The 24,792-nt window shown below is 35.9% G+C and overlaps 1 protein-coding gene across 1 annotated transcript; it reads left to right on the top strand.

The window, feature by feature from the left end:
• Window positions 1–1,712: 1,712 nt before the first annotated feature.
• On the top strand, window positions 1,713–23,532 carry LOC114648274 (zygotic DNA replication licensing factor mcm3-like). The gene is made up of 17 exons (XM_028797222.2): window positions 1,713–1,908; window positions 5,373–5,485; window positions 5,569–5,777; window positions 6,450–6,580; window positions 8,112–8,350; window positions 8,460–8,568; window positions 9,505–9,658; window positions 9,868–9,999; window positions 11,152–11,360; window positions 13,916–14,090; window positions 14,177–14,303; window positions 14,406–14,556; window positions 14,760–14,900; window positions 15,187–15,287; window positions 17,081–17,160; window positions 21,467–21,551; window positions 22,425–23,532. The coding sequence occupies exons 1-17, from the start codon at window positions 1,834–1,836 to the stop codon at window positions 22,621–22,623; spliced, it is 2,430 nt and encodes an 809-aa protein (XP_028653055.1). The 5' UTR covers window positions 1,713–1,833; the 3' UTR covers window positions 22,624–23,532.
• The last annotated feature ends 1,260 nt before the right edge of the window (window positions 23,533–24,792 follow it).

The raw sequence follows: 24,792 nt of genomic DNA, 5'->3' as shown, positions 1-24,792 counted from the left end.
AAACACTTGAACGTTTTAGCACAACAAAAATGTGTTGCCTTAAGTTTGCTACTGATGTAATTAGTTTCTAGAAAACAGCAAGTGAATCTGTTCATCCCTCTGTTTTCATGCAGCATGTGAACTGAACTGCTGGGAAAGGCTCATTTTTATGTTATAACATTTCAAGACTAAACACTTCTGTAACACATTAGACGATTCTGAACATATGGTTAGGTAAAGACAGGATAATACAATATAAGAAGCATTTTAAATATAGCACCTAAACAACAGTTAAACTGAATCATTCTCCAGAATTAAACCAACAAAAAGATGTCTGGTAAAATGTATAATAATAAACAGCATTTAGAGTAGGTGTGGCAAGTTTTACAGCACTTGGGAACTTGGTTTCAAACATGACTCCGTTAAAAAATCCTCATTCTCTGGTGGATCTAAGAAAACTTTTTTGCTTGTAGCTGCTCAACAATTTCACCAAAATCCAAAGATATCCTGTCTCTGTTTTTATTGAAATGTTTCAGAATTTTTTTTTGTTCATTTAACTAAGTCCACTATAAATCTCAAGTAAAATTGATCCATTTACCAGTCAGGTATAATTAATGACACCTTTTTCATATGGAACTGTTTCCATAATTTCTGAGGCCTTTACAGTTATATCATCAACAAATAAAAACAAGGAAAATGAATGAGGAGATTCAATGCATTATTTTCTTTACGGCTTCTCCCGATCAACTTAGTTCTATTTCAAACATTTTCTTTACAAGGTTATAGTTTGCAGTAGTAGGGTGTTGCACTGTGTTAGCCATTATGAATGCAATCAGAAGTCAAGCAAAATGATCTTGCCTGAAGAAGGGGTCTTTTAGCTGCCAAGAAAGCTTGCATATTGTATATTTGTTCAGTTGGCCAATAAAATGTGTCATTTTGCTTTGTTTATAGTTTGAAACGTTGGTTTTATATAGGTCTGTAAATAGGCCTTTGTGCAAATGAGCATGGGTGAGTGCCTTGTTCTGAGCCCGTTCCGAAACTTTCAGCCAAGTATACGGAGATAAACAAATAAATTAAATTAACATTAAGTGGGGTCAGAGAATTGATGGATGTTTTAATTTGATATTCCTTCTTAATGTACACATTTCTTATGCTCATGGAATAAGTCTTTTTACTTCTGAATATTAGATGTATACATTACTTTTTTATCTGCCAGTTATGTTACGATTAATGTTGCAGTTTTTGTATTTACAGCCCTGCGTTTTGAAATGTATAAGTTCACGGTCGCGATTGTTATAACAAAACAACTCAATTTTGTTAATTCTCAATGTACATTTTAGTCTTAAAAAATCAAATAAAAAATATTTTTAATCAAGCACACTAATTTAAGATTCTTTGCATTCCCCATGATTTTCCAAATCACTAGTGTTACTCGCTTTTCTTTAACCTCACCGGACTACACTTTACTTTCTATAACTTCCCTACTGTCTTTCTTTTCTCCCTCCGTTGTAGCTATCTGACAGACAAACCGACCTCAGTTTCCTAGCAAATGCAAACAGCTTGAGTCTGATGGATATGAAATCCGGCCTCTTGGAGAAAAATGAACAGCATTTCCGCTCTTTTAGCCTATCCGTGGCCAGCATGCAAAAAAGGGGCGGGCGAGCAAGTCGTATACGTAAACGTGTTCTTCTTCATTGGGCCAATCGGCTTAACAGACGATGTTGACGAAAGCACTACTGGCGGGAAATTTCGGCCATTTCGCGCCACTAGGGTGTCCCACACAGTTAGCGGTTTGCACGCTCCTGAAGCAGCATTGCTACGTTCGCCTTTATTTAAAAAGTATACATTAACACAATGGAGTTTGAAGTCGTGGACGATAGAGAAATGAGAGAGGCACAGCGGGATTATCTCGATTTCTTAGACGACGAAGTAAGTTTACTTGTATATATGAAGAGATATTTGCTTGTTTCTAGCGTATTGTGCTTCCTGGGATGGTATACTGTTAATGGTAAAGTGGTTTAAATGCATTCCCATTTGGTTTCGTTGTGTATTTGCTACTGTGGTTGTCAAAACGAAGCACAGCTTTTCTGCAAGCACGTCAATCGAGTGTTTTTTTAATACTTAAAACGTGTAGCGTCCCAATATTACAATACAGTAATATGTAGTATCTCCATACATACGACTTTAAAGATTTAAAATTGATTGGAATTGTAATGATTTTTTTGTTAAAGTGATTTTTTTCTTTATGACTTTTTTTTTTTTTTTACATTCTTAACTTTTGGAAGGGATCTCTTTGGAATGCTAGCACTTTGATTTTCTCAATATGCAGAGAAAATCGCAGCTTGCTTAATTGATTGTTCGAAACTGTTTGTACTCTGAAGCCTTGAACTGTCGAATGTCTTTGCCGCGTTTACTTTTCCTATTTTTAGTTTTCACATTTTGCTTAATTCCCCGAGACTTGTGAACTCCTAATTACTAAAACTTCATTGTATGTTGTTCTGTAGAACACCTCCTCTTCCTCGCAGTGCCCCATTGGTGGGCGTGACCATACGAGTAGTCAATCTGCTGATGTCATGAGCATGCGCCGTAAATGAAGACAAAATGGAGTATCGCACACTTCCATCCCATGCAGTAATTTGCGACTTGGTATTACGTGAAGCAAAAAATAAATACATGTGAAGCTTTTTTGCGCAGAGCTTTGTTTAGAATGTCCCGAAAAGCTTCACGTCTCAATATTTGTTTCGAGAAACGTTACTTGGAAGTGTTAACACCAACATACGACTCTTCTAAGGTCTTGTTTCATTAGAGCTTATGAGTAAGAGATTAATTTAGATACTGCAAAAATACAGGTGTTACCAGCACCTTTTAAACCTTGAAGAAAACGTTTTTGAAACACTCAATCCCTTCGAGTAACTTGATGCCGTCCCATTGTGTAGCTTATGGGTAATTCAATTTAAAAAGGCTGACATGTTTTGGGATCCTGAAACCCTTATTTAGGACTAAGCTATACAAACATTACCAATAACTGGCGTATTTTCATCTATTAAAGCATACATAGAACAACTTTCGTAAGTATTTAGTGGGTTGGCATAGCTGGATTACACACAAGAGCAACACATTGACTTCATTTTATGAGGAAGCTCTTTTTATAGGGGCAAATCATCTGTATGCACAGGTATTGTGATAATTGGTGAATAATGGGGGGGTAGAAACTAGCTGCATACATCTATGATCTGTTGGTTTAGTGAAGTCTATAAAGCAAACTCATTCATCTGAATGATTACAAGCATAACTCAATATAGTGATAGACTACAATTAATTGTGAATTGCAAGTTTCTTTACCCACGTTTGCTTCACTTCACAGTACTGGGTCTGATATCATCCACATAACTACACCTTTGTGATTTCAGCGAAATTTCTTATCAAACATACAGTTCCACTCAAGGGTGTGAACTTTCAGAGCTCAAAGATCAACTTACCAATTGACCGTCTTAGCAAAAAATTACTAATAGTACGAGATGATTTTTGTCGAGAATTTTAACATATAACTCTGTGTCAGTAGCAAAAATATAATATTTGTTAATTTACAAATTCTAATTTTATAATTTACCAATCTTTAACTACTTGTTTAGGTCCTAAGAAATGTATAATGTTAAAATCCATGAACTGTGTTACTGGTTACAAGAGTTAGACAATTGCCTATTAAAGTCGATTAATTTGTTGAACCACAGATTTTCATTATGACATTGTGACCTGTGGGGTTATTTTTTATTAAACACCTGGAATCTGAGTGGTAGTGTTGGATTGGTATTAAAGTTATGACTTTGGCATTGATATCAGCTTTAGGACCTCAGTACCAGTACTTTAACAGTACCGAAGCAAATAACACGACATCACCTCCTCCCCACCACACACTCGTGCTCCTACCCGATGCGCCACACAAATGCTTGTGCCACATAATTTAGTACCTCGCTATCATTCCACTTTGACTTCTTCAGTGTGTTGGTGGCCTCCAGTGCATTGAACAGCTGCAGATTTCATAGAAGAATCAATCTGCGCTGGTATCCTGAAGGTTGCCGGTTCGAATCCCCGTCACTGCCAAAAGAGATCCTACTCTGATGGGCCCTTGAGCAAGGCCCTTAACCTGTAATTGCTTCAGGAGTGCTGTACAATGGCTGACCCTGCGCCCTGACCCCAAGGGGTATGCGAAAACAAACTAACAAATTCTTAATACAAGAAATTGTATAAGGCGAAATAAAGAAGAAAAAAAAATCCACCAGAGTATAAAACACATCAGAAATCGGGGTGGCTAAAGGCTGGTTTACAATGGATGTGTCTGTGCTGGGTGCAAGGGCAGTGTGGTGAAAATTACACCAGACACAGAACCATGCCAGTACTGGGTTTTTGCTATGTGTGGAGCTTTTTCTAACTACTTTGTGATGTAGACATGGCACCATGTATCCAAAGTGGTAAGTTTTGAGGATCGGCTTGTTACATCATACTCAACCCTTCAGTCCCTATTCTGACACCCATGTAACAGGTCACTAAAGCACAAGATAGACCTGCAATAATATTTCAAGTGCATCTGTTCATCATGTAGGTCACCCACACACCAGAACATTACTCTTGCTCTCCTATTTCTGTTTTTGGATACTTCTTTTCCTTTCTTTCTTGTCTTTAAAGTGAGTGCAACTCTTCTTCCATCAGCTGTGTCATTTCCTCTACTGTGACATTTTTAGGTATGCAAAACTGACCAAAAACTGTCACCTCATGACTACAAGAATATCAATACACCAATTGAATTGGCCGCAATAAGTGTGAATGTGTTTTGGTTGCTGACGGTGCATGTGCTTTGTATTGCAGTGAATGTTGCGGCTTCACACAGTATTTATAAAGAGTCTTTGGGGATGATTGGCCCTCCCAGAGTCAACCGCACCCCTTATTGCCTTTTTCTGCAAGTTGTGATTCCTTTTTTGAATTCTGTAGTGTATCAAACATTTTGTCCTCTGAGGAGTGTACAGCACATCAGTGAGAGGAAGAACAAAGATCTGAGTACAAGTGTCTTTGAAAACTATTGTTTACTTCCAGCACCCAATTACTGAAATGCTGGTACTATACTGTTTTAAAAACTAGATTTTCTGTACTATTTTTCAATACTGGTATATTGTACAAACTTACAGAAATCTGATTTAGCTGACACATTTCTCTGTATTCCACATTAATTAGTGAATCAAGATTTCAATTCTTGATGTGTAAGATTTTTCAAGACTTGTCTGTTATATCTGATTTTTTTTTTTAATTATATCCTGATAATGTGTTAGAATTTTTTTTTTAACTTGGTTTGTGTGCTTTATTTTTTTAATAAAAATTGTACAAATCTTTCTCTCCTATAGCAAGATCAAGGTATTTACCAGAGTAAAGTAAGGGATATGATCAGTGACAACCGGTGTCGTCTTATTGTGAATATCAATGAGCTACGCCAAAGGAATTCAGGCCGGGCTGCCAAGTGAGTATTAACTTTGTTTTTACAGTTTAATTTAGAGCCATGTAATGTCTGTAAAACTGATTTTTATAATTTTGTTCCAACAGGCTATTGGACAATTCGGTAATGGAGCTCCTGGCCTTCCAGCGTGCCCTCAAAGAGTTTGTAGCAACAATTGATGCAACATATGCCAAGCAGTATGAAGAGTTCTATGTTGGGTTAGAAGGAAGCTTTGGAAAACAGCATGTAACTCCACGCACCCTTGCCTCTAGTTTTCTGGGCACTGTTGTTTGTGTAGAAGGAATTGTCACAAAGTGTGAGTGCTGTCTTAAGTACTTTTCACCTGCAATTGTGTAATCTCGTAGAATATTCTTTAAGCAAGAGGTTATGTGAATGAGCTGAGTTAATACTTTTATCTGCGGTGTAAAAATCTGGAGTCTTTGTTTATTTTGTAGTTGCAGTTAGGGGTTTATTGGTTGACCTTACTTTGTTGTTTGTTCCTGTTTCAATAATTTTGTAGTAGAGAAGCATAGTTCTTGGCTTTTCTAGGTAGTGTGAGAACATAACATCCCCAAACATGTTCTGAGAAAATCTATTTCCTTATGATTTGAGCCAAAAGTGAGAAAGAAGAATCAACCTACAACTTAACCCAAAGCTGAATCAAATACATTAATAATTTGTTTGATAACCTATTTTTAATAGCTTTGTACCACTCAGTGTCAATTACCACCTTCTATTTGCCAGTCTTCAGAATGTTTATAACGTCTTCTATATATACATTGTTTTCATGAGCAGTGAATATTATGTAAATATGAAAAGTGGTGTTCGCAGAAATGAGTAAATTGCATTCATTTTTTTTTTTTTCAGTTTTCTGCATGAGTAGTTTGTCTGAACTAATTTTCATAGTTTTGAAGTGATATATATCATGCTAAAATGTTTACTATAGCAAATCTGTTATCGATTCATATCCTTTAATGTGTTCTTATAGGTTCCCTTGTCCGACCCAAGGTTGTACGGAGTGTTCACTATTGTCCTGCTACAAAAAAAACCATGGAGAGAAAGTATACAGATATGACCTCACTAGATGCCTTCCCATCCAGTGCTATTTATCCTACTAAGGTATGTAGAAGTGTTTTAGATCTGGGTTGTTTCAGTATATAGCAGCTTCAGTTGTGACTCAATGGTCCACTTTTATTATGAAGTGGTCAGTGGTGTTGTAGACCAGTACTTAAAGGAGAAAACTTTGAGCTATGTCAACCCAAAAAATGCTACAAATATGAACAGTATCCAATAATTCTAACAAGGAAGGTGAACTGAAAAATATGTACAATTACAATTAACAAATTCTGTAAAGGCTAGTACAGGTGTACTCAGTTAACGCCCTGGAGGTGCGCAGTGGCTGCAAGTTTTCTTTCTATCTAATTTTGTAATTGTAAGCCAGGCCTAACGGATAATGAAACGTGGTATTTAATATTGTGTCTTGTTAATTCTTTCATTTTTCCTAAGACAATAATTGTATATTTTTGTTTTCTAAAATTTGTATAAGTATGGTTTGTGGCTGCCCTTTTCTCTTTTGTTTCAAAACATTTTTATTAACACGTGCTTTATGATGCATGCACACAGGTTTAAATGGAAGCATGGAGAACTGGTGGTTCCTTTGTCATTGGCACCTTATTATTAACTGATGGCTGATTAAGAAAACAAGAAACTAAGTGTAGCAGTTTCAACACTAAAACAAGCAGTTAAAAGTTCACAATTGTAAGAAGCAAGCTAACGAAGTCTAGAAGCTATTTATTTACTAATATTTTTAATCAAGTAACTGGTTAAAACAAAAACCTGTAGCTACTGTAAACCTCCAGAACTATAACTGAGTACCCATAGTCTAGGAGTATAAAAGTGGATACTGCTACCAGATGCTATAAGACTTGTGAGCAGTGATAAAAACAATACACAAAATTTGAAATACTCAAAGAAACAATTTGCATTTGTAAGCTTACTTTGCAGATTTGTATATGCTCCCTACATTGTACTCACAGAAATTGCTGACACCAAAAGAAAAGGGTATAAACCAGATGAACATCAGTATGGAGCACTGTCTAATCAGAAAATGGACAAATGTAGAAAGAAAAAAAAGGAAATTTTTTGATGCTTTGAGAAATGTCACGGAAGGTTCCCCACATCGCATTGTGAGTGAGTGTCAGTTACAGCACTATGGCCATGTGGCACAATTCCCGAGGGTGAGCTGGCTTGCAGGATCCTCATTGTTGAGGACCTGAGCGGCTGGACCGGGCCAAGGGGATGCCCACGTAACATCTGGCTGTGGCAGATAGATGGCCATATCCGGGAGGTGGGACTGGACTGTGTGTCTACCTGGGGGTTGCCAACCAGCACTCGGAGCTGTTTTATCATTTGGTGGGTGCGCCAACGCATGCTCACCAACCTGACTTGACTTGACCGAGAAATGTGAATGAACACCAGTTCAGTTCCTAGATAACTTTACCCAAAAAGACACAAACGAAATGCACAACTTTAGGAGAAAGTCAAATCCTGAGGTCTTAAGTCAATTTGGAAAGTTGTGCATGAAAAGAGCTAATTACTTGGACAATTAAGGTGTCAGTAAATTTTTTTTTTTTTTTTTTTTTAAATTCAGGATGAAGAAAACAATCCACTGGAAACAGAGTTTGGTCTATCAATTTATAAAGATCATCAGACTATCTCTATTCAAGAGATGCCTGAAAAAGCTCCTGCTGGTCAGCTGCCACGATCAGTAGACATTGTTTTAGACAATGACCTTGTGGATACAGTCAAGCCTGGTGACCGTGTTCAGGTTATTGGGACCTACCGCTGCTTGCCTGCCAAGAAAGGCGGGTACACTTCTGGCACTTTTAGGTAAACCAGTTATACAAAAAAAATTGTACTTTGTAATATTTTCTTAATCAGAAGTCCAAATGTGTTTTTTGAATATCAAGTAAGGTGCTAATATCCGTTTTTGTTTTAGGACTATCATGATTGCTTGCCATGTGAAGCAGATGAGCAAAGAAATCACTCCATTGTTCTCAGCTGATGATGTGGCCAAGATAAAGAAATTTAGCAAAACCCATTTCAAAGTGAGTCTTTAGTCAAGCAGTCATGAAAATGTGAGCTGCTGAGCTGATATAGCAGGCCATAAAATTCAAACTTTTAAACGTAGCAAGCTTAACTTGGTAGAAAAAAACTGGTTTTAATTCATTTTATTTGGCGCAAGAGTAGGTATTAATATACTGTGTTTTATTTATTTATTTATTTTTTAAAATAATATAAATAGCCTATAGACAGGCTGTGTTACTTATTTTACTTGTTGTGCTGCAATTAGAAGTTCTACTGTGATGGGTAGTAGTGTACATGTTTATATGCAATTAAACAGAGAAATTCTGTAATTGGTATAACATTTTCGCATGTGAGGGCAAAAAGCCTAAGCACTATTATTGTCTTGTACATTCTCTTGTCAATTAAGGAAAAAAAATGCTATAGTTACATTATACAAAAGGTTGATTGAAAATAATTATTGTGGTTCGCTGTGGGAAGCACAGTGATAACTGCTTCCAGTCCAGTTAATTCAGAGAGAAAGATGGTTCAGCTTAGTTATACTGTATGCATAATAATTTGTAAAATGCAAGGAACTGATTGATACACATTTGTAAAATGTTTTATGTAGTTGTAAGAGTTCACAACATAACTCAAACTAAGTAAATAGCTTATCACTTCTTTGGAAGAAATATTCTTAAGTCAACTTTTTATTTGGGTTTGGTGCACTTGTGATTAACCAGTGCAATACGGAAGCTAACTATGAATTAATTCCAATGCTGAACAGTAAGAGAATGTTGTGTACATGCAATTTGTGAGTAGGGTTTTTAATATCTTAACATTGAAACAGTCTGGTATATGGGCTTCCACAATTGTTGGTGGTGTTTCTTTAACCATTTGAACTTTGATCTGATATGTTGGATGACTCCTTTTATATAATGAGGTTGTGAATGAGACAATGTTTTTGCTTCTGACTGCAGGATGTCTTTGACCAGCTGTCTCGCTCCTTAGCTCCCAGCATACATGGACATGACTACATTAAGAAGGCTATACTGTGCATGTTGCTTGGAGGAGTTGAAAAAGTTCTGGAGAATGGCTCTCGTATCCGGGGGGATATTAATGTACTACTTATAGGTAATTTTCTTTAAAAGATTGTCTTGTAATTCTTTGGCACAGATATTTACACGTTCTCTGTTCCTTGTAAATTTTTGACCTCATGTATTTGCTTCTCAACAAGCTCATTATGAAAGGTATTGTTTTAAGTAAGGTTTGATTCTTTTTAAGGTTAAACTTTCATGCATATTGCTTGTTTTTTATCTTGATCTTTATTTCACATCCAATAGGTGATCCATCAGTGGCCAAGTCTCAGCTTCTTCGTTATGTTCTGCATACTGCACCTCGTGCTATTGCCACAACTGGACGAGGCTCCTCTGGTGTAGGATTGACTGCTGCTGTTACAACTGATCATGAGACAGGTAATTTATATGGTGGTGGTGTTGGTTTTTTTAAAAATTTTTTTTTTTTTACTTATTTGTTAACAGTATTTACACAGTTACTGTATATGCATTGAATAGCTTTAAATGACATAATATACAAGCCTCACATCTACCATCTCAACAACTGTTTGTAAGAACTGTAAAAATTCCTACTGTTGTCTCACAAGTACCCTTCATTTCTTTTGGAGTTTGTTAGAAAGGAAAGAAGATATTACTGTAATCAAAATTTTTAGTCCATTTGTAATTTTACCTAATTTGTAATGTTTTGGGTAAAAAAAATTTTTTTGACACTGAGCTTCATTCTCTTTTGTGGTATATGTATAATGTGCTATAGAAATAAATGTTGTTTTAGTACCTTTATTAAAGAATGTATTCTGTAACACCCCTAGAAATTTTTGCCTTTAGACCATGGGTGTTATATCTCATAAGTGATGGCTTTTGTGTTAGTAGGAGGTGATGCAATGACTAAATCATATAAAATTTATTTTTAGTTTAAAACAAGTTTAGGGAGAAAAGAAATTTAAAGATGAATCTTGCCAGAATTGAATTAATAGAATTTGACTGGTCATGTCATCTTGTATTTTTGTCAAAGTTCAGGTCCATTTTATGGAGGTTTAAGAGAAAAAATATGTTGATCAGTTCAATTTGTTTGAATTGATGACTGAAGATTTTTGGAAGGTAGAAAATGTAATGCCTGTGTTGCAAGGGGATATGTCATTAATACCAAATGGTGATAATAGACCTAAGCTTACATAGTAAGGCATGGATATGTAGCAGATACTGTCCTTTATAAGAGGAGAGAATTTGGAACAAAATGTTGCCTAGGACATGCCATTTATGCCTTTCCCAAATGAATTCAGAGAAGAATATGGGTATAATTTAAAGACTGTCATTTAAAGTATTTAAGTTAGGAAGAGCTGCTTTGTAGCAATTTTGGGTAATTATTAGAATGACCTTGAAACAACGAAAAGGGAAATTTAATAAAAATTGTCAAGGCTGCAAAGTTCACAGCATTTGGTAAAGGGCTGAAGTGTTCACATTAGTTTCATCACTTTGGATTAATATGCAGAACTGTATGTTTTGCTTTTGTGATCTTTTATGTTAATTCTTTTAAACATCTTCATCTTTTAGGTGAACGCCGATTAGAAGCTGGTGCAATGGTCTTGTCAGACAGAGGAGTGGTTTGCATTGATGAGTTTGATAAAATGTCAGATATGGACAGGACTGCTATCCATGAAGTTATGGAGCAAGGTCGAGTCACTATTGCTAAAGCTGGCATCCATGCTAGACTCAATGCTCGCTGCAGTGTCCTGGCTGCTGCCAATCCAGTGTATGGCAGGGTAAGTATGCAATTGTAAGTCATTATTTAATGTTTGCAAATTGGTTACTTTTCACATATGTTTAAAGAACTAATTTTGTTATTAAGATTACATGCCCAGCTTTAACCTTTAATAAGGAAGCAAAGACATTTTTGCTTTGTATTATATACCTCTATGCTGCAAAATGTATGTACACCATGTCTTGATATTGAATGCACAATTGCTTTAATTTCATGCATATTTGACACTGTGCATGAAAACTACAATGTTGCTATTCATTAAATTGTGAATTACAAATGACACACTTAGCAAAAAAGTACATTTTGCAATATACTGTGATGGACACAGGGCATCAGTGAGCCCCAAACAGGAGCAGACAAAACATACTCCTGGGTTCAAATAAATGGGTGTTTATTACAAAAGTACCTCAGTATAAGCACAAGTTTTCTCAATATGTTTCCTTTCACCACTGCACTGCCCTTTGCCATTCGAGTGTTGACTTCCATCCTCCCAGCTCCAACTCGCCTGGATAAGGGAGTGAGATCCCTATTATTGAGAACCCAGGAGGATGTCCGGTGCCAGGGCTGTTGCCTGTTGGAAGTACTTCCAGGTCACATGGAAGTCCCATATAATAGTGAGTACATCTCCCTGCAGCATTCTTTTGTGGCACCCACGGGCCCCAGCAGGGCTTCTGTGCCAAACTACATTTCCTAGCATTCCCCGCTGCTTCCCGAATGGGTGCCGACATGGAGGGTGCTGCCATCTAGCGCCTGGGGGGAATGAACACCCTTCGGAGACGGTCCTTCCCTGTGCTGTTCTTTAATCTTGTCTAGGGAGGTCCTCAAAAGATGTCCAGTCAGAACACCTTTCCATTTGCCTGGGGCTTCCTGCCCGGGTATGGAATTCATGGTCGGGATGTCCATCTCACCTCCTGAGAAGTCTTTTTCTGGTCTGGTGCCTTTCTTTCCCTTGGCTGGGATATATGTCTGTCCTCCAGGAGCCTCCCATACCATCTCCTCTCCTGGCATACGGGATGAACAGGCATCCCGTCCACCTACAATACTGAGTATAAATATATACAATTCTGCTTAATTGAGTTGTTTTGTTTTTCTGTAATCTATTTTTGATGCGGTTAACAAGAAGGCTTTGCAGACCAAGTCAAGCCAGGCAATATTTCTCTGTCCTCAGCCAGTCTCCCAGGTCCTATTAGAATAGGTGGGAGATATAATCTTTCTACAGTATGTAGTCCTTCTTTAAGTGGTGCTTAGCTTACATAGAAGGTACTAAGGCAGCATTTTTGGTGGATATCCGAAACAAATCCTTACCTAGCTTCTCTCCTTTCACAACAGTAGGTGCACTATTCTGGGTGGTTATGCTCTGTTTTATCTTTCTGGTTGAAGACCTTTTGTTATGGTCTCTAAGTTACTGCTGTGTGTGAATCGCTATGTAGCTAATTTATATACATCACAGTACCTTATTTACTTCATTGTAGAGCCTGTCAAATAGACTTTGTCTTAAGCACTTAACTGCTTTAGTAACACAACTGATGACAGTCCACTGTGCCTACACTCACTAGCAAGACAGCAGAAGACAAAGAACCATGGCTTTGGATGTGAATGTGCAGATTTTCATGCAGGATGTTTTTACAGTGCTCTGAACCACTCCTTTGAATTGTTAGTTGGGGTTATAGACGGGAAGGATTCAGCTTTCAGAGTAGGTTGGCAAACTGAAGATTTCAAATTTCATTGCAAGGTCCAAAATTTGATCTACAGTTCCATACCTAGGGCAGAACATGGAGGAATGATGCAAGTCCATTGGTTTACTCGTCTAAATTCTAGCACCTCCGTTTTAGTCCGAGTTCTCTAATAAGGATTAATGGTTCCACTGGGAAATTGAATAGCGTCCTTCTTGTGGTTTATTTATTTATTTAAAGGGTCAGCCATTCTGGTGACGTAGTCCCTATCATTCACAGTAGACAGCCCAATAATCTACAACTTAAATGGCTGGGTATTAAGCCTTGTATTAGTAAAGATAATCTGCCTTTTAAAAGGGCCATTTCCTGTTTGGTTGTCTTGTGTTTGTCCATGCAATATGTATCCACCCCGCTTGCCACATAGTGATGTGCTAAAGATTATCATAAAATATAGAGATTATAATGGATTAAACCAGAAAACTGACCTTGTGCTTGGCTACTAGTTAGCAATCTTGTACATGGTTTTAGTTTTATCTAGAAACAGGGAACTCCAGTTTCTGTATTACATCTTGCATGAAGAAGGGGCCAAAGTTGCCTCGAAAGCTTGCATATTGTAATCTTTTTAGCCAATAAAAGGTGTCATTTTGCTTGGCTTTTCTCTACATTCATAATGGCTAACATGGTACAACACCCTAATACAGAAATTATTTAAAACATTTGGAGTAAATGGGTTATGTACATGTACATACAGTCTTTCATTTTATTCATATTTTGATCTCATTTTGTATTTGGTATTTTGTAATAGAAGTAGCATGTTTTGTGGATTGTGAAAGTGGTAAGGTTTAACACTTTTTTTTTTTTTCTCCCCCTCACCCTTTACTAGTATGATCAGTATAAAACACCCATGGAGAATATTGGACTTCAGGATTCACTTCTGTCACGTTTTGATTTACTCTTTATAATGTTGGATCAGATGGATCCAGAGCAAGATCGTGAGATTTCTGATCATGTCTTAAGGATGCACAGATATCGAAGTGCTGGAGAGCAAGATGGAGATGGTATGGGTGTTTTCATTTCCCCAACTATAGGTATGTAATAAAGAAATTAAGCTTTATGTAACCTCTGCTTTCCTGGCGTTGTTTAGCATTGCCTCTAGGAAGTTCAGTGGATATATTAGCAACTGATGATCCCAGTTTAATACGTGAAGCGGAAGAACAGCTTCAGGTGTATGAAAGACATGACAACCTTCTTCATGGAAACAAGCGTCGCAGGTATGGCTATCCTTTTTTTCTTCTTTTCTTAAAAAGTATATTATGACTGTTGGCAGTATTATAAATCATGTCTGTGTTCTTTCTCCCTACCACTTTATTTAGGGAAAAGATTGTTAGTATGGAGTTCATGAGGAAGTACATTCATGTAGCCAAACTAGTCAAGCCATGCCTAACACAAGAAGCAGCCTCACATATTGCTGAAGAATATTCTAGACTTCGCAGTCAGGACCAGATGGGCTCTGAAATTGCTCGGGTATTTATTTTGTTACTGTGTTTTAGATACATACTACATCTGATTTTAAAATGAGTTTTTCTGATTGCTATATGAAAGTTGAGTTAAATACTCATTTAAGAAAGAGAGAAAAAAAAAAACGACTGAAATGTAAAGTTTCATGTCAGATCATTTTACTGTATCAATACACAAAAAGTAACTATAACTAATGCTTTGTGTTTTAGACCTCACCTGTAACTGCTCGTACATTGGAAACACTTATCCGACTGTCAACTGCACATGCTAAAGTACGAATGAGTAAAACTATTGATTTACAAGATGCTCAAGTGGCTGTGGAGCTGGTGCAGTTCGCTTATTTCAAGAAGGTAAGGTGTTTGGCAAATGCTCCATAATGTGGAAAAGAAAGCATAATGTGAAGTTTTCATTTAAGAGGATATTTAATAAGACTTCAAATACAATAAATAGAAAACCAAGAGCTGGAAAAGCTTTGGAATATTTTTTATTCAAAATGGTAGTAATTTATTTATGAACGTTTTTAAAAATTTCTGAGTATTATATTACTTTTATTATCTAAACCAAATTTTGAATGTACTTTTTTGGATTGCATAATCTGTAGTGTTTCATTGTTTGTTTGTATTTTAAATACACAAGGTTTTAGAGAAAGAGAAGAAACGGCGTAGGCAAGAAGAAGGTGATGATGAGACTGAGGAAGAGGATGAAGAAAATACATCATCCCAAAAAAGAAGTAGGAGGTAAGAATGTATCTTGGCTAGAGCTACAGTAGTTGTGGTGAATGAGATTTAAGCTGAATACTATCCTGTATAAACTGTTCTCCAGATAATTTGAGGGTATGGCTTAATCTATTCACAGTTGTTTTCATATCGCTATACAGTATATCACAATATAATCAAATCAGTATTTGTCAAGGTTAGATTCCTTTTTACTCCTACATGATATGCGAAAATACTACCGGTATATCATAAGGTTAATTTTTGGTTTTATTTTCTGTAAGAAGTTGATCATGACAAATGTGTAATGTTCTACAGTACAACTGTATTTCAAATAAATAAAATAGGTATAAGTAGTAAACTGAAATCTTAATTCTGACATGTCGCAGGAAAGCACACACAAAATGCACAACTAAATTTTTTGGTCAATTCCAAATAAATAAAATGGATAATACAAAATAATGTTTAAATTCTCACCAGTCAAAAGCTTTCACGTTTTACAGGAGAACACACTAACTTTGTTGGTCAACTCCAAACAAATAGACCTTACATTTTAAACTAAAATCTTAATGCTTTTAAGTTTTACATGAGAACACAAAGTAAATTTGGCCAGTTCCAAATAAAGTATATATTAACACAAAATAAAATTAAAAAAAAAAAATAATTTATAATGTATTCTTTACTTTTTATAGATTCAAACTGCTTCAAGTGGTTGGGAAACAAACAGATTAAAAAAACATTCTGAATATATCTTCAGTACAGAACATAAAAAATGGCTATATTTGCTCAACTGTGGTCGGCTTATGCTCCAAGGCAAAAAAAAAAAAGGCACAAGAAATCCCCATTAGTGCAGTAAAGTCTTGCATTGTGTGTGCTCTAAAGGATGCCACTGCTTTAAATGGTACAAAAGATTAGTGGTATTACCTGTCTTTGTGGGAACATGCTTTCAGCATAATTTGCAGTGCATACTACCCAGCTTCTTGTTGGACTTTAAAGAGCTAAAATATCTCCACACCCCCAAATTCCTCAGACGCATCTTTTCAACAATGTCCTTGTCTTTTGAGCCATAGGGTGTCTTTTTTGGTAATGCTCTTTTATTATTTATTTATTTTTTAAAATCCTGAGTTTTTGTTAAAAAGAGAAAAAAACTACAAAAAAATGTATCTTGCTCCCACTCCTGACATACTAGTGTGCATAGCTGCAGTAGCCCAAACATTAGCATGTGTGCTGCAGGCAGCTGTCGCTCCTACGCTGAGTGCTGTGTATGTCACCCTAAACTGACATGGCTGTAACTCTATTCCAGCCATATGATTGGTGTGGAGCTATTCTCATTACCATTAGCTTTTCATGTCATCTGTCAAAACATGGATGTAATGAGTTCTGCTGACTTTGTAGCGACCATGTCTTGTAGTTCTATTAAGCAAAAAGTTATTTTGCGATAATTACCCTGCCCTATTCCAGGGTGAAATTAAATTATTTGAATGCACTCTATCTGTTTCTTCTTTTAGTGTTTGATACATTAGGACACAATGAAGCAGTGCAAGTAGGAAACAAGGAATTTATTAGTGTTTCAGTCAGGCACTTCTTTCGGTCTACTTGAAACAGCTATAACTTGTAAAATATGATCTTCCTAAATTGTAGTAAAAGTTTTATTTCTTGAAATTTGCACATATTATAGCATTATATTTAATCCTTTCATTGTAGAAACGCAATTATGTTGGAGCATTCATTTTTTTAGATGTTTTATACTATTATTGTATATTTGTTTGAACTCAATATGTATACCTCATTGCTTTTCCCCTCCAATTTTGTTGAAGGTCTGTTAGACGCCACCCCTCAGGAGGAGAATCTTTTGATCCTTATGATTTTGCAGGTGCTGAAAAGGAGATCCCTGATTGTAAGTGGTTTTCTTACTCTTTTTTTGGTTTTGTTTAAGGTCTGTTCTCATGTAATGCAAAAAGCACCTACTGTTGTTTCCTTGTCAATCCTTCTGTATGCCTACATGATACAATTCTGCTCCCGGGGGTTACGTTTTTGAAAGTTAGCACTTTTGTTTTTCAATTAAATTGAAAATTGAACTTTTAAAATACATCTAGATATCTTGAATGGAGTGCGCTGTACATGTATTTTATATTATACAATACAATAGTTTATTTTTGTATAGCCCAAAATCACACAGGAAGTGCCGCAATGGGCTTTAAGAGGCCCTGCCTCTTGACAGCCCCCCAGCCTTGACTCTCTAAGAAGACAAGGAAAAACTCCCAAAAAAAACTAGTAGGGAAAAAATGGAAGAAACCTTGGGAAAGGCAGTTCAAAGAGAGACTCCTTTCCAGGTAGGTTGGGCGTGCAGTGGGTGTCAAAAGAAGGGGGTCAATACAATACAGTACACAGAGCAAAACAAATCCTCAATAAAAAATTAAAATTTTTTCAGAAGTACGGAGCAGAATTTAACAGTAGATGATATCACATAATAAGATTTAGATAATTTTAGACTACTGGAGACCTCATCCATCAAGCTGCCTCCCCCATTTGGCCATTCCACGGCTGAAACAGTCCGATGAAAGGACCCCTCTTTCACACGATTCCTGCAATCCTCCATCAGGGATGACTTTTCCTTAGGCAGGCAAAACAACTTGGCAGGTGGGCCCATTTGAGTACCGGGAAGAGAAACAGAATAGGTGAGGGTTAGTATCCAATTCTAACTATCATGTTACTTATGTTTCAGTGCTAATGACTAACAGAGATGCAGTATGTAGTTAATCAGCAGCTCTAGTCAGGATATGCTAAACTGAAGTAGTGAGTCTTCAGCCGGGATTTAAAAGCTGAGACCGAAGGGGCATCTCTTATAGTAGCAGGCAGACCATTCCACAGTTTAGGGGCCCTGTAACTAAAAGCTTGACCTCCCATTGTTATTTTATTAATCCTTGGAACCATAAGCAGACCAGCATCTTGAGATCTTAATGTGTGCTCTGGTTTGTAAGTCATGATAAGTTCAGACAAGTAAGCTGGACCTCGGCCATTTAATGCTTTATATGTTAAAAGAAGGATTTTGAAATCTGCCCTAAACTAAACCGGGAGCCAGTGTAAGGATTTAAGAACTGGAGTTATGTGTTCGTATTTTCTTGTTCTTGTAATAATTCTTGCAGCCGCATTTTGTATTAACTGGAGGCTGTATAAAGAACAGTTTGAACATCCAGTGAACACTGCATTGCAGTAGTCAATCCTACTAGAGATAAATGCATGAATTAATTTCTCAGAATCCTGTTTATATAGAAAGTGGTTTAATTTCCTAACATTTTTAAGATGGAAGAAACATGTTTTGGACGACTTTGTAATATGTGCTTTAAATGACATGCTAGAGTCAAAGATAACTCGTAGATTGCGGGCTGATTCAGTAAAATTAATTGGGATTCCAACCGAGTTAAATGATGACAAAATATGATCAGCGTCATTCCCTCCAACAATTAACATCTCTGTTTTATCTGTATTTAAAGACAAGTAGTTCTCATTCATCCACTCCTTTAATTCGCTAACACAACTAATTAAAGACAACATCGGAGAAATTTCATCTGATTTAAATGAAAGGTATAAATGGGGGTCATCTGCATACGAGTGAAAATTAACATTGTTTCCTAATGATAGATCCCAGTGGAAGCATGTAAAGTGAAAACAGTAAAGGTCCCAGTACTGAGCCCTGTGGGACACCATATTGAACTTCTGTGTATAATGATGGAGTACTGGCAGCACATTTCTGTACATATTGGAATCGATTTGATAAATAAGAACTAAACCAAGCCAGCATGGTGTCTGTAAGCCCAACATCATTTTCTAGCCTGTGTAGTAAAATAGAATGGTCGATGGTGTCAAATGCTGCACTTATGAAGTCTACTATTGAAAAGTAAATTTACAAACTAGTCTTTCTTAAAGCAGAGAAACATTCTATACAGCTTCAATTACAGGTTAATTTACAGATTCAGACTTGTGTTGACAAAGGTTACTTCACCTTGTAAATCTTTTGAAATATCCTGTTAGTCATCCAACAACCACTCTTGACCGCAAAATTGAATCTCCAGTATAAGTTTGTCAAACATCCAGAAAGCTGGCTTGCAAAAAAGCCACTTTTAAATGAGTTCACTTCCCCTACTACTTGAAGTAATTTAACTGCAGAAGAAATAAAAGGGGGAAATGCAAAATATCATTAGAAGTGATTTTAAGAGGAAAGGACTTATGTAAAAGTCGCTCTGTAAGCATACAGTAAACATGTACAGTGTGCACATGGTATTTATGTTGTATTAAAATAACCTCATGGCTGCATTTTCACATTGTAATTAGTCAGTAATTCTCTTAACACTAATTCAACAGCAGAGTTCAGGACCTGCTCCCCATCATGGTCCAAACAGCTGTCAGTGACGATTTTACCTTAAGACAACAATTTTTTTCTTTTTAACTTTCAATAATGTTACTTGGTCAAAGATTTTCCTATACAGCTAACACATCAATCAATGCCATTTTTACACTTGAATTGGAGTGTGTTGTCATTGAAAGTTATTGGGCCACCATGAGCCTCTTTGGACTACATTTTAAATACGTAGCATTACATTCTACATTAAATGTAGCATACTAGCACATGTAATTTCATTCTATTACTGTTAGCAATAAGTCATGTTCAAAACTACATAAATCTTTAAAAATGTGATAACTGCTTAAGTAACAATTTGAATTGGCAGTAGCCAACTGTTTACTTAAGTGTGTGTAGAGTTGTCAATATATACAAAAATTAGTATTTGAATACTCCTACTAAACGTAATCAGTTATTAGAATATATTTAATGTAGTTGTAGTTGGAGCTTTTGCCAATGTTTATACTTGTAATTAATGTACCTTTGTATTTTTATTAATATTTTTAGTATTTTGGGAATGGTACATATGCAAAGCATAAGCGCTTACATACTGTATGACTTGTCCACTGATGCAGCCTTCAATTGCAAAATACCTTTCTTCACACACAAAAACATATTTTCTGTGCATGGAAAGTGACATGATCAACAAGAAAAGTTGAACTGGGATACTTCATATCCCTGTAATTCCTTACGTGAAACCCCTGCAAAATTGGTTATGATTACTTGAACACATTAAACACACTCCCTACTTTAGTGTATGTTGCATTATAATGGTCTTAAAGTATTTCCTCCTTTTTTTTTTTTTCTTTTTTCTTTTTTTTTTTTTAATTTGGCAAACACTTTCATTGCCAGAAACTTAAATCTGTTGCTAAGTAAGAAATAATATGCAGTAAAGTCTAAAAATAATTCACAAAAAGCATAAGTTATAGTATAAAACAAAAAAGGCAGCTTGTGAAAGGTGGAGCAGCCTGATTTGATAAATTTGTAGGATGAAGAGCCAGTCAAGTACCGCAGAGTGGATTTAGTTGTCAAACAAAAACATCCGGAGTTCTTTTAATCCTATACAGATTAGTCAAAAGTATAATACTTTTAACCTTTTTTTTTTTTTTTTTTTTCTCTGTATATTAGGAAATTTTTCAAGTCAGCAACCTCCAAAAGACATAGGTTGGCTGAGGTAGATAAAATGTTTCCATGGCATTGAAAATGCTTTTTAAAATTGTGATTGTAATCGCCATGTTTGATTTTCCCCCCCAACCCCGCACCCCCCCATTATGTTTAATTAAAAAGGAAACTATCTTTTGTTTTTTATAATGCATTCTAAAAGGAAACAGGATCAGGAGTAAATTGATACTTTTTAGGGTGCTGGCGAAGTGTTGAAAATCTGTTACTGCAATGCTTTTTGATCAATGGGTGTACTATCTGTTTTATAACAATAAAAAGTATGAAAACACCGCTTTTTGCAAGTGATGTGCAAAATACAGAAGTATTGCAGCATAGCATGGCTGAAGTAACAATACTGAAATTATTGCAAGTTCAAACGAGGCACTGTTTTTGTACAATTGATTCCACTTGTGCATGCTTTAACTGGGTTGGAGGGCTAGTGTGAAAGATGATAAACGAAAACTATATGCTGTATTTGCACAGATAGCCGTTCACCATATTGAAATAAACCTCTACTACTTTGTGTTGAAATTTGATTAGCATATTGCACTGTCTTCATTGTTTTCTTGTTAGGTTGAATGAAATAATTTAATGGCCATATTTGCTAATATGTTGTATGGTGTGTCCCCCCCTTCCCCCCAAGTGTTGGCTTCAAAGACTCCAGAGCGTCAAGAGGAACAAATGGAAGTGTCAGAAAAAGTCGACAAAGTTAAGATGACAGATGCAAGGTGAGTGTTGTGGTGAAGCAAATTCTAGATGACGGGCAATAAATTGTGGTGGAGATTTGAGAGGCTATAGGTGAAAGGCTGTCGGTGTCTCACCAGTACAAGGACAACAATGAAAAGTAAAGCAGTAAAGATGAAGATCGTCTGCCATGTCATATTGGCAGGATGTTGTTTGCATTTGAGAGATGTCCAATTTATATATATATATATATATATATATATATATATATATATATATATATATATATATTATAATATTATGTGTATGTGTGTGTGTGTATATATATATATATATATATATATATATATATATATATATATATATATAATATAATATTTTGTGTGGTTTATATTTTTCTGTTACTGTTTTTTGTATATGTAAATCAGTGTAAGCACTGTGAACCTTTGTTCATTGAAGACCACTAATAATAACTTGTGTGTGTTTAATAATATAGGTCCAGCTTGTGGCAAGCTGGTGTTAGTATTAAAAGTTCTGTGAGGAGTTTGCTTTATGGCAGACATGAAGTCCCTTGAAAAATGTTGCCACCACACTGTTATGTCAGGGATACCATGACGTTTAAAAAGTAAATGCCTACCAATATTTTATTTGCCTTCAGTAGCACTGCCAACTGTACACAGAGCTTCTCCTAGGAATCCACAAAGCTTGAATTGTTCATTTGAGACCCGTAGGAGATATTAATATCAAATTGTGTAACAGGACTATTGTGTTGCATTTCCTGTATCTTACAACACGATATTAAGCGTAGCTTTTTAAATATTTTGTTCATTCTTCTTTGTGTAAATTTAAGTCTTAATAGCACTTTATTATCATTCATGCTTTGATAAAATCTAAACTTAGTCTTTTTTTATTTTTAGATTTAAAGAATTCAAAGCAGCACTTTTTGAAGCTTTCAAGGCTGCACATGCTCAGTCCATCAGTATGCGCAATTTAAAGGACACCATCAATAAGAATAATCTGAATCCGTTTTCTCAAGAAGAGATCAAGTCGGCCCTTGAAAGCATGCAGGATGACAACCAGGTCATGGTTTCTGATGAGATTATCTTTCTCATTTAGGAGTTGTTGTCTACCTAGGAGCAATGCTAAGACTTTGGAATCATTGTTTTTCATTAGTCAGTGCAGCATTTACTATAATTCTGTTCAATTACTGAATTAACAGTCATGTGCTGTGTACTGTACAGTGTCTCCTTATGAGTTAAATGCAAGCCACGTAAAGAAAAAAAAAAAAATACCGCAAGTTAGTAAATTCAGTTGGCTCATATAGGAAACAGTTTGCTTTAAATGTAAAAGCATTTCCCAATCAGAGGTTTCATGTAAGCTTCAAGTTTGAAATAATCTAAAATGTGGTTTTACAGAGAGAGGTCTGTATCATTCTGTCATATCTGCACATTAAAAAATAGGCTTTGATAGGAAAAAAAGCTGAGTAAAAGGCAGTGGATTTAAGTGGTTTTGTATTAAAGCAGTCCAGTTTTAGTAAAATGTACAGTTTTGACTAAATTTTATAATAATTCTTTAAAGTTATGTCATGCTTTGTGCATTGATATGTATGGTGGACAGTTAGGATTTTTTTTTTTTTTTACATTCTTAAACAGAAATATGCAAAATGTTAAATGTAAAAAAACATTTATTTCATAGTCAACTCCTGCTTGTCTGTTTCAGAACTTCACAGATCACAGGCATTCAAAATTACATTATTTAATCTGTTTTAAAAGGTGGTTTCTTTGTTCCTAAAGTTAACAGCTGGTTGATTTTTAGATCTGTACAAGGAGACCTAATTGACCTATATATCTTTTTTTTTTTTTAACATTTAGTGATCTGTTAAATCACTTCAAGACTAAAAGTCTTGGTCTGTATATATCTTGTAACTGTTAGCTGTGCACAGTTCTGTTCACATCAGCTAAACTATAGTTTTTAGCATCATTGATGCTAATGCTTTTGTAAATTAAAGGTTAATTTTGTACCTTTTTTGTGTGTGGTAATATTCTTGTTGTCGGGCCATGCATACAAGCAAGTGGGGGCCATTCAAGCTACTGAGTACAATTTGGAGTTGCTGCAATGAAAATATGGCAAAATGGACTAACCTACCACATCATTCTTTCACTTTGATTTTCAGAGTGTCTTTGAATTTAGCCCTCTGTAGGTTGATAATTTTAATTTCCATCAAACGATGTGATATCATTTAGTTTGTAACACATTACTCAGTCCATATCAGTATAGTTATCCAGCAGGATTTTTCCCCCATTGAGATCTGATGTTTTCAAAGTGTTCCTTTAATTCTTTTGATCAGTTTATATGAAAAGAATTTTGAAGGCCCCTTAATCAACATTCACAGTAATGAGATGTGCAAATAAATGTTTGAGGGCACCGTGGGAGTCCCATTTTAAGGTCCATAGATGTGAATGTGCTGTATCTTATGGGGGAGAAGCTCACGGGTGACCCGTTAACTTTTAATTGTAAGCCATCTGTCTTCCTGCATTTTTTGCTTGGAGCAAAGCAACACCAACACTCACAGCTGTAGTGTCTTGCACCAGCCCTCAAGGTTAGTAGCACACTTGCTAACCTTTTGAGCTTTGTATCTTCAATTAGCTGCACTGAACTTTCTCTTTCCATTTCATATCTTACTGTACACAGCAAACATGATTGTATCTGTGCTTTCCTGTCCAGGATGTAGCAGTAACAAGCTGTTTAGATTCACAGCGTTCTAAAGTGGTGATTTGTTTAGTTTGTTTTGGGGATCCCAACAATGCACTCAGCCTTGACCCAGCTCGCACACTTACAGATGGAGACATGTAACACAGTGACACAAATGAATTATTAATAAAGAATATGTTAAATAAAGAGGACAAGAAGCAATTAATAAAATGTGCATGCAAATCCCATCAAGTTTCCCTAGCGGCATTAATTACTTAACTAATACTGCAAAAAACAATCAACAATAAACACTCCTGACAAAAGTCCAAACACTTTCCAGTACAATAAATGCAGATAATGATGGTAAGTGAAATTAACACCTCTGTAAACAGCCTTCTGATACCTTTTCACTGCATTGGAGAAATTTGGGTTTGGCCCGAATATTTGTGCTTGGATTAAACTACTGTATACCAGTCCAGAAGCTTCAGTTTGTATTAATAAAATTTGCTCAGACTACTTTAAACTAGAACGTGGTACCAGACAAGGATGTCCCTTGTCGCCACTGTTGTTTGCAATCGCTATTGAACCACTGGC

The sequence above is a fragment of the Erpetoichthys calabaricus genome, chromosome 3 (assembly GCF_900747795.2).
Source record: "Erpetoichthys calabaricus chromosome 3, fErpCal1.3, whole genome shotgun sequence".
NCBI classification, from domain to species: domain Eukaryota; kingdom Metazoa; phylum Chordata; class Cladistia; order Polypteriformes; family Polypteridae; genus Erpetoichthys; species Erpetoichthys calabaricus.
Note: the sequence above shows the minus strand (reverse complement) of the source record. Positions and strands in the feature narration are given on the sequence as shown.